This window comes from Myotis nattereri, assembly GCF_964212035.1.
Source record: "Myotis nattereri genome assembly, chromosome: 7".
In the NCBI taxonomy this organism is placed as follows: domain Eukaryota; kingdom Metazoa; phylum Chordata; class Mammalia; order Chiroptera; family Vespertilionidae; genus Myotis; species Myotis nattereri.
In genome coordinates this window covers 57511034-57524169 of record NC_138082.1, presented here as the reverse complement: position 1 = coordinate 57524169, position 13136 = coordinate 57511034, and the positions used below count along the sequence as shown (strand labels likewise).

The following is a 13136-nucleotide window of genomic DNA, read 5'->3' as shown; positions in this document are numbered from 1 at the left end:
ATGTTTGTATATGTGAATATATACAAATACACACATATTTATTTTTATGCATATATGTATGTATATATGCATCTCTATATTCTATGCTTTGAATTGGGAGAAAGTAAAACCAAGAGTTTCTACTTTAAAAAAATAAAAAAATAGGTTTTGATTTTTAACTCTCTTTTTAAGTGCATAGCTCTGTCTGCATCTGGCTTTCTGGACAAAAGTGCAGGTGGACTTTCAGTCTGGGTATTCTTTTTCATACTTGAAAGGGGTAATCAAACCCTAAATCTTCAAAATGTTTGTTATTCAGGTTAGGGTTATACACACGCCTTAATACCTTCCTTTAAATCAACTGCCCAAATGTTGCTGGTTTTATACACATTAGCTATAAGAGGTGGTGATAAAAATGAGAGGAGGCAAAGGTAAAATTAGTGAATTTTGTTTTTGATTATCTGAAAACATTTGTCAATGGGGAAAACTAGATTAAAACTATGGAGTATACAAGAATTTGGAGTTAACTTGAATATTTTTAAGTACCCAGTGTTTCTGCCTCTGAACAACTGAAGTTATTATAAAGAAGGAAGCAAACATATAATGTTTGATTTTGAAGTTTCCAAGTAAAAATCTAAATCACTTTCCAAATTCATTTTCAAAAGTTTCCTTAGCTGGCAATTAATTACTAGACATTATCATTTGATTATGTAGTTTGCCATGTATCTGACTGATTCCTACTGCTGATTTCTACCCATGTCACTGAGTTTCTGTTGATTGTATGGTCTAGTCACCTTGTGTTCTTTATGAGCTGTATACACACTTTGGAATTCATATTTATTATGTTACCAGTGACTTGGTGCATGGATTTGTGCATGTTTAAAAGAAATTAATTAGAAGGTGGCTGATGGGGCGGAACTGGGCGAGATGGGCTGGGCACGCACTGGAGCAACCTCCCGCTGTCCCTCCCTGTGGAGTGAGCAGGGTCCCTCTGGCAGGTGGGGGTCCCTCAGCCTGGCCTGCTGGGATTGGGCCGAAACCAGCTTTCCTACATCCCTCGAGGGGTCCTGTAGTGCAAGAGGGCACTCTGCAAAGTTGCTGTTGTACAGGATGTGGAACGCAAACTCAAGTGTGCAGTAAACCAGATTCGGGGCCAACAGTGCCCCAGTAACAACATAATCCACGGCAGAAGCTGGAATCGCGCGACCCCACTGGGCTCCCTCTTCTCTGGTTTCGGGATGCATCACCTGAGAACTGCCACTGCCAAGTCACTGCAGCTTGGCAGCTCCTGCATTGAGCGTCTGCCCACTGGTGGTCAGTGTGCAACATAGCGTCTGGTCAGACACTTAGCATATTAGCCTTTTATATATATAGTCTGATATTGTAATATTGGCAAATGTTTTCTATAACTTTTTACCTTACTTTTTATAGCCCTTTTTGTTTTTTATAGGACAATGGAAGTTCAAGCTTTAAAAAATGGAGTTGCCTTTCTCATATGGTCAAACATATTATGATGCACGAATGCTTCATCTTTTCCCATAATTCTCTATTATTACTTATTTTAAATATTTTTAATATCACTTTGAAAAACTTAAATATCCATTTGCCATTTGTAAGTGTACCAAGAGTACTACCCCATGTAAATATGCAGAAACAATTACTATAAAAGCATTGGCATAGTTTACATATATTACCTTCATGACTACAAAGATTTTTTTTCAAGTTTTGGAGTTAAGATGCATCTAAAACAATAGCTCAGTTCCTGTAAAAATAATAGAAAATTTTCATGAACATTACATACTACCCATTAGAAATTTTTGCAATTTCATATACAATCATTTGAAGACCTATAGACATAAACAATGCAAATGAATTGAAATAGCATGTTCTCTTGATTTCTGAAGCAGCATTTATTGATCTTCTTAATAGCTGCTGATATGCAAGGTTTCCTTCTCAATTTTAAAGGTCAGCTAAAGAAAATAAAACCTAGACACCAAAAACAAGGATCCAAATTTTTATTGAGAACAAGTCAGACACAGAATTTCTGTAATTAATTTGTTACTGGATGGATAGACTGTGACATATTCTGTGTCTTCAAAATTAGCCTTATATTAAAGGTACATTTTAAATTGACAGAGAAATAGAGCTGTTATTAATTCCTGTTCATCCAGCCACTGAAGAAAATTAAAAGTCATGTAAGAAATATCAGCATTCTCACAATAAATCAACTCTCCCTCCTCCCAAATACCAGAGTCCTTCTTCCAGCCGGGAACCTTGAATCACAAAAGTGGTAAACTTTCCTGTATAGCTACCAATTTGTATTCTAACGTAATAAAATTCCTCATGCAATCTGAACCAGTCCCTTGTCTTCCCTAGGTTACGAAGAATCAAATAACCACCCATCTCTGTCATGTTATTTATGGCCACCTAACTCTGTGGCCTTAATATAAAATGGCAGCAGCACAGGGCAATGTCAAAGAATAGTTTCAGCCCTGGCCAGTGTGACTCAGTTGGCTGAGCATCATTCCATGCACGAACAGGTTGCTGGTTTGATTCAAGACAGGGCACACGCCCAGGTTGTGCTCAATCCCCAGTGGGGGGTGTGCAGCAGGCAGCCAATAGATGTCTTGCTCTCACATTAATGTTTTTTTCTCTCTCTCCCTCTCTCCTCCCCCGTCTCTAAAATCAATAAAAATACATTTTTAAAACAAGAATAGTTTCAGTGCTCTTTTGCAACTACATTGCCTCATCCATGAGCATTAAGTATGTACTCATCAAATATGCCCTGAAGAATCTTTGTTGACAAAATCTTTCATGCGGCATTGTCTGGTAAAAGCACAAAGCTAAAAAGGCCACGGTTACTATATATATGCATTGGAGCTGCAAAAGAGCTAGTTGTTTGTCCATATCAAAAGGCCATAGACCACATCATCATCTCCCTTGGAATAATTTAAAATATAGGCCCTGTTCATGGTAGTAGATTAACAATATGATCCTGTTCTGTGATGGCTAACCCAACACTGAGCTTTGAAGTTAAATAGAAAATTGTAGGGGTCATCAGTAATCCAGAAAAGAAACTAGGTTGTCCTGATGGACAAGTTTAGAGGATCTAAATAAACAGGAAATTGATCTAGTGCATTCACCTTCTATCTACATTTATTAATAAAGACCTGATTTCCCTAGCTTTATCTGAAAACTTGCCTTGTCAAGAGTGAAAGCTACAGGTTCTACGGATGAAGGATGGCAGAACATTTACACATTCAGGTTGCCAAGTATCTGTTTGAAAGAATAAGAGGAGCACTGCAATCTTATTTCAAAATTGAGCCTTGTAAACACTAACTAAAAGCACGTGATACTATGGAAATATATTACATGACCAGGAAGAATGAAAGAATTTCCCATTAGAATGTTTGGGATTTGTTACACATAAATAAGCAATAATCTGTGAAGGGAGAAAGTGGGGTTTTTTTACAAAATAAAAAAGAAAGAAACAAATGTTGCCTAGCACAATGAAGACTGTATTACAGTCGGACAATAAGGAATTGTCTTTTTATTTGCAGGGCCCGAAAATACCTTTATCTGTGGCCACAGAAAATACCAGATAATATATATGGAAGCGTGAAATAAAAAATTATGAAACTATCTAAGAAATCCCTATGAATATAGACTCTCCTTTTTCATACATATTCAATACATTATTTGACACATTGGTTTGATGAAACTCCACTTAAGCATCTCGAATTGGGCTGAAGTCCAGTGAATCATATATTCCCAACAACTATCAGAGCCTTCTCACTAAAAATGCATGCTCACACTCTACTTTGAGAATATTCCCAGATAATTATTTCCATTTTCATAGTAACTAGTACAGTTATGACTAGAGTTGTCTCAGGTTTCTAAGGAAAGAAAATTATTCTGAGATATAATTAATAAGGAAAAGTGTGATAATAAAGAGGGGGTATTTTTTTAAGACGTACTAAGGCGCTCATTTTCATTTTTAATGACTTTCACTTTGCTAGACTAGATTTTATTTTGTCACAGAAATAAAACTATCCAATATAATTCTTTAGTCTGTTGCCCACCAATTGTGTAGCCCCTCCCTGTACCAACCTCACAATGGATTTAATTCATCTTGAGAGCATAAAGGCAACATTCAGTAAACAGAATTCTCCGGACTCACAATTGCTCAGCTCCTCTAGTGAGAAAATTCAGTGAATGGTAACAGTGAGGAAGAAGCCTGTACCAAATTTTCACTCTGCACATGCCAAGGAAACCATTTAAAATCTCTTTTGAAGGTAATAAGAAAGGCGAAGTCTTTTGAAAAGTTTACTGGCGGAGTCTATAAAATAGTGCTTAAAAGTTAAGAAAGGGTTAACAACAGACTATCAGCCTCAGGGTCCAGGAAGAAAGACCCCAAAAGAAATACAGGAATCATATCAAATAGGTCTCTGCACTGAATGACTGTATTTCCCAGCGCTGCTCCTTTTAAAGCCAAATCATGCCAGATTCCCCAGGGGTTCCAGCTGTTCAGGGCTTATCACATGTGCTATGTTAGTGAAGTTTTAAAAAGCAAATGTCCGTAAATAAACGTAAATGTTTTTGATCTGAAGTTACCAGACTGGATTTTGCCTAGGGTTATTTCCACATTATTCTACAGTGAAACAGAAAAGAAGCTTCCACATCTTTTAAGAGGATAACTGACATAAGGGGTACAAAGATGCATCTCAGGAAAACAGAATTAGCTTTTGCTTTAGTGGGGCTGAGAACTTCTCAGATCCAGTTAGTTTATAAATTCATCATAGACTCGAATTCATCAATTCTTTGCTTGGTATTCCCCTTCCTGATTTTCCGGTAGGATATTGTGTTGTATCTTGAATACACATTTCTGGAAATATCACTCTTCTTCCCAAAAGGTGGCTGCTCATCAGGGGTCACAGGCTGGGAACTGGGGCTGCTCAGCGGGGAGTCCTCACTTGGATCACCTTCCTCTTTGAAGTGAGAACCCTCTACGTGTTTTTCCTTAAATTCTATCACTCGAACTTCATCTTCATCATCATCTTCATTGTTAGTTTCTTCATCCCAAACCTCTTGCTCCTCGTCATGCAACACATCAACTTGGCCAGCTTTTCGAAATCCCAGCCATTCGATTTCAGTTGCCTGGTAAGCTTTGTTCTTCCTATCCCCAACTTCTCGCTCTTCTAGAGGTTGTTCAGCAATCCTTTCCTTTTGTCTACTTATTTCCTGGTTACTGCTGCTCAGAGGAATCTTCTTCCACGGATGCCCTGTAGCAAAATCAATTGATAGCTGAGATGTGCAGAGATTCCAAAAACTCAGATGTTGTTCTCAAAATTATTTTTCTGGACAATCATTTCCCCACATTTGTTTTATGAAATACTCTTTTGTGGATTACTAACATATTTTATACCATACAGTGGGCTAGCCCATCAAATTCATTTGGAAAACATTGCATTTAACACTGTTAAGTGAGCTTCCTCAGAATTCATTCAAGCCTTTCAAATGCTAAAGAATATTGTAAATCTCCAAGAAAGTTAGCAACTCAACCTCACTTGACTATGGATTTGTTGTTGCTGTGGACTACTGTATTGAGTGAGACCGGTATTCGCTGAGATACACTTCTAAAAATGTGTCTAGCTTGTCATGACTAAATGTGAATATGTAAAATAAATATTTGGACCTATATCTTACACACACACACCCTCCTCAGAAAAAATTAGAAAAATATCTCACAGGGAAATGAAGATGGCTTCCTTCCAATAGTAAAAACAAGGACGGTTCCTGTCTGTCATGCTCAGAGTAGCACATTCAGTATTTGCCCCCACGCTTCTCAGAGTTGCCCTAAGGCAGTGATGGCGAACCTATGACACGCATGTCAGAGGTGACATGCGAACTCATTTTTTTGGTTGATTTTTCTTTGTTCAATGGTATTTAAATATATAAAATAAATATCAAAAATATAAGTCTTTGTTTTGCTATGGTTGCAAAGATCAAAAAATTTCTATATGTGACACAGCACCAGAGTTAAGTTAGGGCTTTTCAAAATGCTGACACACTGAGCTCAAAAGGTTCGCCATCACTGCCCTATGGTACCAGGTATAGAAGGAGGAGCAGAGAACCACAGATGGTCAGAAGTCATGAACTGAGGCTAAACCAAACCCACAAAGCACACACACTTTAGTCTGATACCTGCTACGAATTTCTAGAGAGCCAAGATTTAAAAATAATGTTGAGTCATATTTACATAGTGCTAGATTAGCCTATTGCTTTAGACATGTCCCTAATGACAACTAATTAATTCAGGTTGTTTGGTATCATGTCCTGATTTTTAAAAGACTTAATTCATTGCAAACTTCACTTTGCAAATGGATCCTATTAGGATACTCTCAACAATATTTACAGAGAATGAAAAAAGAATTAATTATCAGAGAGTAGAGGTAGCTCTGTGAGCTTTCACCCCAGAGGACTTGTGTAGGAAGCGTCTGTCTGCAGTGCGCATGACTCAGAAATACTGCCTGTGTTGAGTCCTTGTCAGGCCTGGGTCCGCTATTCCCTTTCAACACTCTAAGAGCCTTGACCTAAAGTAAGAGATGAGGTTTCTCTTTGCCCTTCCCCACCACAATTTTCTATTTTCACTGAAAGATGTTCACAAGTTCATTTCCATCACATATTTTTCATTCTCTTTTTATTCTTTTGTTTTCCCAACTAGAGGTGTCAATGGTAAACTTACAAAAAGAAATAGAGTTGAAGATGGACTGTTCACTTCTAACTCATGTGCACAGATACCCGGCCCATGCTGTTTACTCTATAAATAAATGTGCATGAGAATATTGAACTTTGTTTTGTTTTATTTTTTCCATAAGAACCAAATAAAATGATCTTTTTGCTCATATTCATGACTCGGGCATGGAGTTGTCATACATGAAATTACTTCTTGAATTTAAATTACAGTTTTTCTTCAATATTTTTAGCATCTTTCTATTTTTCTTTAACCCAGGAATATTCTCTTTGGAGACTTTATAGCTGCTTGTCATTGTGAACATAAAAGGCAACAAAACAACGAAACATATACCTCTAGCTTACAGGAAAAACATATGTTCCACCAAAAACAAAAGGACTCATTCAGGGGAAAATTCACCCTTAGACCCACTACTCTCAAAATCCAGACTGCTTTTGTTCTCTATATGATAAAAATGAAAGATCCTAGAAAACTGTTGTCTCCACTAGAATTCCTGATTAGAAATTTGAAAGGGGCTCTAGATGGAAATTGAGATCCCTGCTTTCAAAACCTACATTGGAAGCACAAAGATCAGGGCAAAGAGTTTTAGTTCATTTCACAGGGGCTTAAGTGACTAATTATCGGTGATAAGGTAAGAGCTTGACAATGCCTGTTGTTTACTACATTCTTCCTTAAGTGTCTACACAGCGGACCACTGCTTGTGGTCAGTGGCAGTCTGAGAGGTGTCCAGGCAAAGTGGACAAACCCAGGAAACTGCCAATCACATCCATGTCTTCCCTGGCATCTACTATTTTACTAGTATGTAATGTTTAAATTCAACCAATAATCTCATCAATATTTTTCCTGTTAAGGTCCTAACTAAACTAAATTGCTTAGTTCTAACAAGCTGACTTCAGTTTTGAGATAAGAGGCTTATGGCTGCAAGAGAGGACACACGTTATTAATTAATCGGTTTTTATCCTTCTCTGTGTTTGGAAATTTCTTGAGTATAGGTGTCTCCTTAGAAGAGAAGTCTAAAAGATTGTGTGTCTCTTAGTCTCTTGAGTTTATTTGAAATACAATATAGTCACTTAAAAATCAGTGTTTGTTTGTTTTTTTATTCTCACAATGCTTTTATTCTGAAAAATACAATTAAAATTACCACCTGGGAGATTTCTTTGACAAGAATGAGGTAACCATTTTGTGTTTACCTCAGAGGCTTGGAATTTTCCTTTATACCAAATAAATTTATAAAATTATTTTAAACTGTATGTATGTCAATGGTAAACTTTTAGGATAAACCCTTTTGAAAACATTTATATTTCACAAGTTGACTCACACAAATTTTGAGATACTAAATAAATTTAAAAAACATTGATTTAGTGGAATAACTTACTAAGAGACAGATGACAGACATATTGTCAGGTCAAAATGTGACAATCAGTTACACCAATCCATATAGTCTGTCTTGAAGCTTCTAGAATATTTTCTAAGGTGGAACCCACAGATAATCAAGACTCTCTTATCTGCCTACAGCAGCGTTGAGCTTTGGAAGGCATTGCCTGGGTTGCTTTCTCAGCACTACACTCGCACAACATCCCATGCCAAAACTGGCACCCACACCCAGTCAGACAAATTGTGTACAAAATGGAGCAGTTCCTCTTACCTTCTCTGAATGTCATTTCATCAACACTGGTTTCTTGGAGAGAAAGATCTGTGATGGCCTTATGAACAATGAAGAGATGCTCTTCTGGTTTTTCTGGTGGGGGGGGGGGGGGCGGGGGAGGAAGCACACTAGGTTAATATTTTAATGCTTAAGTAGTTCAGGGTTAAATAAATTATTAATTCAGACTCTAACAATTGATTTTTAACTGTGATTACTAAAAATAGCTATTTCCCTCTTCCCCCTCATTTTTTCCTTGGTTCCTTTTATTTATAAACATATGCTAATCTTCCTTCCATATCTTAGGTATATAACCATGATTCAAACACTTTATGGTATATTTAGAAGAAAAATTGGAAATTCTGAATTCCTTTGCTCAAATAATAATGGAGCTGTCCATAAGAATAATAAATAACAGTAGCTAACATTTAACCAATACTGAGTAATCCTCACAGCAACCTGACAAATGTCATTATTCTGCCTTTTGAAAACTAAGTCTTCAGGAGGCTAGGAAAGTTGTCCAGGATCACAGAGCTATCAAGTAGATAAGCCTGGATTGAACCCGAGGCACAAGTTTAGTCCTAATACTATGCAGCCCCAGTAGCAAAAGGGGCCACATCTGGACAGGGATGGGGGAGGGAGGATGTACATCACAGTCCTGTCATGACAATTTATCAAAAGAATCCTGGATGAGTTTACAAATCAAATCAAGCAAATTGAAAAGAAGGAAAATGTTTTACCTTTAAGAGTCTTCTCATCCTTGGGCCAGTTGAGCAGCATCTTCCCTTGTAATTTTTCACTTTTCTCCTGATTTCCTTCTGTGGGCAAATCTTCAAGACTCGGTTCCACCCTGTAGTGTGGTGCGGTGCCATCCACATCTCTGACCTCATCATTGGTTTTGGGGATTGGTGGGTTACCGTTTTCAGGTGGTGTATCGCCATTACACTCAACCTGGCTAAATGTCACTGGAACATCTGTCATGATGTACAGTTGAGTCCAATTTAGAGAGAGCTTTAGGGAAACTGAGTAAACCGAGCCTTGATAAGCCTTCTTGCCTTCAAGTCCTATAGTTCCAACTCCGACTCTAAGAATACAATTTTTTTACTTTAGTACATAATAACAAGCTTCTTTTTCTAAAGGTGCCCAGAGAGCAGTTTAGAATAAAAGCAATAGTATTTGTCAGATTTGCCACCAGCCCATGAGCAAGATTTGGGCCAATCGCCACCTTCTTTGCTGCTTAGCAGCCCCAGAATTAATGGCTGCCTTTGATTTACATAAACAAACAATTGGAGGCAATCAGGCTTTTGTGTTGGCTTGTAGAGGGGGACTTTCAGCTTGTCAGCCCCCCTCTGGGAACAGAGATTGTTGTCCCTTTTCATAATGGCCTTTTGTTATTTTCCTTGTAACAGGAGCCACAATTGTTCCACAGCTTTAATCCAGAGAGAATGACCACCTTGAGGCATATTAGTTCTGTAAAACCAGCTTAACATTTCCAAACAGATTTTGTTCAAGTAAAGCCTGAGCTATTTTGTAGGGGACAATGGCATCGTTTCTTATTTATTCAAGAATAAAAACAGCTTATCAAAAACCTGTAAACAGGACAACTTCATTAGAAGCAGTTCTGGCAGCAGATCCCATGCTTTGCTTTCAGAAGCCCAGAGAAGGGACTTAAGAGAGAAAAAAAAAAATTCTGCCATCTTGCTAATAGCAAAAAGATTACAATTTTAGAGTAATGCATTTGGTCTATAGCTTCTTATTCTCTAGTTTATTTACATCTATTGAAGCCCAACCCATCCTTTAAAACCCTCACATAACTTCCCCCATGAAGTTCTGCCTCCTCCAATCAGAAATTGTCTCTATATTCTCTATGGATACTGCATGATGCTGGTGTTAACGTAAAAGCATTCAAACCTGTAAAGAATTTTGTGAGTTTATTTGAGCCAAACTGTTGACAATTGCCAGGAAGCAGAATCTCAATGGATTGGCTCCAGAGAATGGCAGTTTTTCATCTATTTTTATACCTTACAATCAAAGGAGAAGACGTAAGTGGGTTATATGAAATCTATTGGTGATAGATTAGGGAGGAGGGAGGAAGCAAAAGGGTGGTGGACCTCTGGGATTGGATAAAAAGTAAAATAATAGACACATACTTCTTTTACTTAGGTGGGTACAGGATAGTTAACAGTCAACAATTAACATGATAACAATAACAATGAAAGAATTTGTGGTAATCTGTCCTGGCGCCCAGGGCATTTGGTTGTGCCCTGAGTAGTCCTGAAAAAAGGGAAGTTGCAAGTTACCCTGGCATTGCAAGGATATGTTATCATAGATGCAAAAAGACAATAAACTCAGTCAAGATAAAGATTGACCTTGTCAGGGAAGATACCAGCCTAGGAGGTGACTACCCACCATAACTGCTTCAGTTAAAGTTTAATTTCAGACCATCCTTTGTGGTTACTTCAGGTCTCTGAGTTTGCAAGACCACCATGCAGGCCTCCCCTGAGCTTGTCAGGTCAGCATGTGGCCCCTTTCGTCCACATTGGTAAAATTATATAACACCAACATAGCCTGCCCTTAGGGCAGTGGTTCTCAACCTTGGCTGCACATTAGAATCACCTGGGAATCTTTTTAAAATCCTGATTTCTGGGCCTCATCCTCCGGAAATTCTGTTTCTTTGTTACTAATGTTGTGGCCCCACCCCATAACAAAGAAACAGAATGTGTCCTCACCATGTAACATCTGCCTTGAACTAGGTAGGTACTCAATAAAATAATATATCATTGAATATTATAAATGAATAAGTTTTACTCCCAAGAGAATAAACTTCAGATCTTTTCTAAAGAGAAGAGCCCTGGCTGGTTTGGCTTAGTCACTAGAGCTTCAGCCTGCAGACTGGAGGCTCCTGGGTTTGATTTCAGTCAGGAACAGGTGCCCAACTTGGGGGCTCAATCCCCAGTAGAGGGCATTGGGGAGGCAGCAGATTGATGAATCTTTGTCATCATTGATATTTCTATCTCTCTCTCCCTCTTCCTTCCTCTCTGAAATCAATAAAAACATATTTTTTAAAAAAAAAGAGAGAGAGAAGAAGAGAGGTTGGATAGTAATTATAAATGTATCACCTTTAAAATTATATCTGAGGCTAGGCTCACTAAGATTTATGTCAGGAATGACAAATAACATGGCACTGGGCTCATCCTCTCCCAATGAAAGAATTTTTAGGGGTGAAATAGGCTGGTTTAGGAAATTTTAGGAATTAAGGGGTCCATGAAAAAAGCACAGGGCTATAGAGCTGCAAAGGGTACATTTCCATAAGACAAGGGAGCTGGGAGAGGCAGAAGTTACATTTCCATAAGGAAAGGGAACTGAGAGTAGCAAAAGGTACACAGTTACAGAATGAAGGGAAGGAAGCCTCTCATTCAAAGAGGGAGGAAGAAAAGCCCAGAGGGAATAGGAGAACAGTAAAGGCTTGAGCTCAGGAGTTGCTATAGTGACCAAATCAAAGGGGAAATAGTGACCAATCAGAGGGGTTATCAAGGCAGGAAAACTGCAGCCGTAAGAAGGGGGGACTCAGTGGGACTCTTTCCCCCTCCCCACGTGGGAGTCTGTGCTTGTTTCTCAATAATTTCCACCTTTTGCTATACCACCTTTCATCCGTGGTTTCATTCTTCGACTCCACTGGACAAAGAACCCAGGAATCATCCTGCCCAGAGGAACACTACGTTCCAGTCCCATTTTCCCCGTATCACGACGTACATGAAGACATGTCTACAGATTCTGGAAGTATCTCCCTGTCTGCACTCACTTTTCTCTACCCAATGCACTAATTAATTGTTTGTGTAGGAGAGGAAAATATTTTTCACTCTCTGAGTTACTGGCTGAAGCCTTGTAGTAAAAACAGATAAGAGAACAGGGAACAGATGTTTATTAACAAGTGTATCTCAGGTATACCTAGGAGATACCCAGAGAAACTGAGTAATTCCCCGAGATGGCCCAAGTTACTTAAATATCACTTTCAACTAAAGAGAAAGGAAAGAAAGGCGGGGGGGGGGGGGGGGGGGGGGCGGGGGCTATGAGGGATTACCAGGGAAGCACAGTAAACAAGGGCAAGGTTTGTCCTGCAGTAGTTATGCCTTCTCCATCTTCTCCATTGATGAGATTCTGTTGTGGTTTAGAGTAATTCTTCTTTCCTAGTACAAAGAGGGAGACACACTTACAGAGATTTTCTTTATGAATGTCCATTCCCCACCCCAAAGGGGAATGTTCCTACATCCTCTGCTTTGCTTTTAGAGATTCTCCAGTGTCTGCTGTTTCTGAAAAATAATTGGCTCACAGTAATTCTTAGGCCAAAGAGACATATGTTGGGGTGGCATAGTCGGTTATCCTTCATTTGTTTGATCTTATTTTGTTTGACAAATACTTATATAGCACTTACTATATGCCAGGCACTATTCAAATTGCTTCACAAATAGTACACATTTGATCTGCATAAAAGCCCTGTAAAGTTGGTATTATTATTACCCCCTTTCAACAGACTAGAAAAGTGAAGCCCAGAGAGATTGAGGAACTTGTTCAAGGTCACACAGCCAGCAAGCCTACCCATGAGAGTTTGCAGCATAGATGAAGCCGAGTGCCTTCCCTGGCCTGGGCGCTACTGTCTCCTTCAGCCATAAGTCCCACTGGGCTCCAGCTTGATGAATGACCCACCTTGCAGCAAGATGTACAAGAAGTAGTTGTATCCAGGAAAGGGCAGTGAGTGCCTGAGGT

At 38.7% G+C, this 13136-nt stretch overlaps 1 protein-coding gene across 1 annotated transcript; it reads right to left on the bottom strand.

Annotated features, from left to right (window-relative positions):
- Positions 1 to 1977: 1977 nt before the first annotated feature.
- On the bottom strand, positions 1978 to 9621 carry ERMN (ermin). Its single transcript, XM_081095967.1, has 3 exons — positions 9113 to 9621; positions 8376 to 8468; positions 1978 to 5258 (listed from the first exon to the last, which is right to left on the bottom strand). Exons 1-3 carry the CDS (start codon positions 9351 to 9353, stop codon positions 4762 to 4764), a joined length of 831 nt encoding a protein of 276 aa, XP_080952093.1. The 5' UTR covers positions 9354 to 9621; the 3' UTR covers positions 1978 to 4761.
- Between the last annotated feature and the right edge of the window lie 3515 nt (positions 9622 to 13136).

Coding starts and splice junctions, on each gene's coding strand:
- ERMN (XM_081095967.1), bottom strand. CDS start 9,353: ATGACAGATGTTCCAGTGACATTTAGCCAGGTTGAGTGTAATGGCGAT. Junction 8,469..9,112: donor GGATGAGAAGACTCTTAAAG/GTAAAACATTTT, acceptor CCCCCCCACCAG/AAAAACCAGAAGAGCATCTC. Junction 5,259..8,375: donor TGAAATGACATTCAGAGAAG/GTAAGAGGAACT, acceptor ATTTTGCTACAG/GGCATCCGTGGAAGAAGATT.